This window comes from Borostomias antarcticus (assembly GCF_949987555.1).
Source record: "Borostomias antarcticus genome assembly, chromosome: 21".
Lineage (NCBI taxonomy): Eukaryota > Metazoa > Chordata > Actinopteri > Stomiiformes > Stomiidae > Borostomias > Borostomias antarcticus.
Window position 1 is genome coordinate 9231507 of NC_140254.1, and position 3441 is coordinate 9234947.

Consider the following 3441-nt stretch of genomic DNA (forward strand, 5'->3'; position numbering starts at 1 on the left):
CCCCGCATTGCCAGTACATTTAGCTTTGAACATGGAAACTATGGATTTGAACAAAAGTATACACACTTTTCTACACTTCTACTTCTTCAAATCCACAGAGTTTAGACAAAAGCTCCCTGTTTAATCATAGTTTCACATGCAGCAGTAGACCTGCAGAGAGCCAGGCCCAGCGTGACCCCTGCCCCCAACGCCAGCGCCCTCACCAGGCCCAGTGTGTCTGCCTTTGGCTTTGGGCGAACGTGGTGGGGGGGGGCGGTATATAAACGTTCTTATAAAGCCGTCTGGTGCTTTTAGTTTCCCGGGCCAGACTACAAAAAATAGTAGTAAATAGTAGTAGTAAAAACAGGTTGATTTCTACTTTGCAACGTTCTTTCTTTACATTATCTCTCTCTCTCTCTCTCTCTCTCTCTCTCCCTCTCTCTCTCTCTCTCTCGCCCTCTCTCTTTCTCTCTCTCTCTCTCTCCCTTTATCCCTCCTTTCATCAGTGATGTCATGTGGGATGCCAGAGTCGCCTGTGAACGGGAGTGTTGCCGGGCAGGACTTCACCCTGGGAGCCAGGGCCGGGTACCAGTGCAACCCCGGCTTCCGATTGGCCAGCCCCCTGGCCGTGGCCGCCATCTGCCAGGAGTCGGGGAGGTGGAGCCCCAACGAAGCCCCGCCCCGTTGCATACGTAAGCCTCTCATTGGTTCCGCTTCGAATTCTCATAGGTCAAAGTTTCACATCCTCCATGTCCTCATTGGTTGGAGTTCTCGTAGTTCCGGAGAGTTCTTCTGAGGGCTTGCGTTCCATTTCACCCCTCGACGCTTATCTGGTGTTTGAGGCAGAGAGCCTCGCGCTCCGGTTACACCACGGTTCATCCGTAGATTAACTCTGCCTCCGCTGCGCCTGTATTTAATATCCAAGTAAAGCTAAAACAGATTACTGTTAGGCCTAAATACTTGGAGCTGTCGCTGCCAAGCCGGTATCAGATATATGGAGCTCTCACTGCAAGCTGGAATCAAATATATATAGCCGGCATCATATTTATACGTATATTGATGGCGGCTATATTTGATTCCAGCTCGCAGTGAGAGCTCGAGTATTTAGGCCTAACAGTAGTTTCACTACAAACTCCAAACTGCGTGGTCAGTTTCCCAGCCTGTGTTCAGAACTCACAAAGAACAATGTTGGTTTGAATGTGTCACGGCTGCTGAGTACCATTAAGTCATTTGAACAATGACAAACAGCAGCAGCGTTTTCATGTTGAAATTGTAGTTCGAATTGACTTTTGACACGTTAATACCTGACCCCTGACCCCTCCAGCTGTGACCTGCCCTGACATCGGCCACTCAGCGGTGGATCATGGGAGATGGAGGCTGATCTATGGGACTCAGAACCAGTACGACGCCATGATGATGCTGATCTGCGACCCCGGATACTACTACAGGGGTCAGAGGGTCATCCGTTGCCAGGCCAACAGCACCTGGGACTACCCAGAGCCTCGGCCCGCCTGCCAGAGTGAGTGAGGACTACAAACCCCACAATGGATTAGTGTGGTAATGCTGGTCCACATGGGAAACACATTTCCTGTATGGAGGAAGGGACTGAACTGATGAAGTGCTGCAGACCCTCCAGATACAACTAAATGGATGACGTCAATGCAATGAAACTCCACTAAATGAAATCAACCAAGTGTTCAGTAACATTATAAATCTATTGTGGTCGTTGAGAAGACTCTAAAGTGATTCAAAAGTCTTTGATTTCTCCTCTCCTCTCCTCTCCTCTCCTCTCCTCTCCTCTCCTCTCCTCTCCTCTCCTCTCCTCTCCTCTCCTCTCCTCTCCTCTCCTCTCCTCTCCTCTCCTCTCCTCCTCTCCCCTCCCCTCCCCTCCTCTCCTCTCCTCTCCTCTCCTCTCCCCTCCTGTCCCCCCCTCCTCCTCTCCTCTCCTCTCCTCTCCCCTCCTCCCTCTTTCCTCCCCTCCTCTCCTCTCCCCTCTCTCAGTCCTGTCCTGTGGAGACCTGGGCACTCCTCCGAACGGGAACAAGATCGGCACTCTGACGGTGTACGGTGCGACCGCCATCTTCTCCTGTAACACAGGCTACACGCTGGTGGGCTCGCGCGTCCGAGAGTGCATGTCCAACGGGCTCTGGAGCGGCACCCAGGTCCAATGTCTCGGTAAGGAGCCCGGTAGAATCGAATAGCTAGAACCGTATAGCTAGAACCGTATAGCTAGAACCACCGCAGAACCACACGTCTGAGAATCTGAGAGTCCAATCTGAGAACTGCTTTGATAGTGTTGTATTGTGTATTGTTAATTGTATTGGTTATGTTGATAGTGTTGTATTGGGTATTGTTAATTGTATTGGTTATGTTGATAGTGTTGTATTGGGTATTGTTAATTGTATTGGTTATATCGCTTTGTTTTTTTTACTTTACTTGTACATTAGGACATGTATTTGTTATGTTCAAAATAAAGTTTCATTCATTCATTCATTCATTCATTCATTCATTAATTCATTCATTCATTCATTCATTCATAGTACAGGTGCAGACACACTGTATAAAGGCCATGTCCATTGTTATACGTGCCTCCCTATGTCCGTGCTCTGTCTCTCTGTCGAAGGTCACACTTTACAATAAGGGTCACAAAAAACATTAGTTAACTGTTAACTAATGCTTATTTAGGGTTAGATTAGGTTACTAATGTGAATCAATACCTTAGTTAAGGTTAGGGTTAGGGTTAGGTGAGTTAACCTTAGTTAACATAAATAACATTAGTAAATGGATAATAGATACATTAGTTAACTGTTACTTAATGCTTAATAATGCATTAACTAATGCTTATTAATGTGCCCTTATTGTAAAGTGTTACCCTGTCAAAGAATTTCTGTGTGAGTGAGTGAGTGAGTGTGTGTGTGTGTGTCGCCCCCAGCTGGTCACTGCGGGAACCCGGAGCCCATCGTGAACGGCCAGATCATCGGTGAGAACTACAGTTACCGCGGCAGCGTGGTGTACCAGTGCAGCCCCGGCTTCCGCCTCATCGGACTCTCCGTCCGCATCTGTGAGCAGGACCACCGCTGGTCTGGCCGCCCACCCGTCTGCGTCCGTGAGTAGACCGCTACTAGGGCTAGTTGCTGGGGCCGGGCTAGGGCTAGTTGCTGGGGCCGGGCTAGGGCTAGTTGCTGGGGCCGGGGTCGGGCTAATTGCTGGGTCCGGGTTCGGGCTAATTGCTGGGTCCGGGGTCGGGCTAATTGCTGGGTCCGGGGTAGGGCTAATTGCTGGTAAGGGGAGCTGGTCGCAATCTCGAATGTGATGTTAGCAGCATTGAAATGTATATTTTTTAGATGTTTCTTTTGAAGTGGTTCGCGAATTGCAAGTTCACCTGCGATGCTAATCAAATGTTTTTTTTTCTTGTCCCTGTAGCTATCACTTGCGGTCACCCTGGAAACCCTATGTTCGGCG

General features: G+C 49.0%; 1 protein-coding gene across 1 annotated transcript in view; it reads left to right on the plus strand.

The window, feature by feature from the left end:
* csmd2 (CUB and Sushi multiple domains 2) overlaps nt 1-3441 on the plus strand; it is a gene marked incomplete at both ends in the record, with an annotated part of 339405 nt that overhangs the window by 307484 nt on the left and 28480 nt on the right. Inside the window, 5 exon segments of the mRNA XM_084454911.1 lie at nt 486-671; nt 1304-1498; nt 1981-2154; nt 2912-3085; nt 3403-3438. Coding sequence (XP_084311037.1) covers nt 486-671; nt 1304-1498; nt 1981-2154; nt 2912-3085; nt 3403-3438 — 765 coding nt within the window.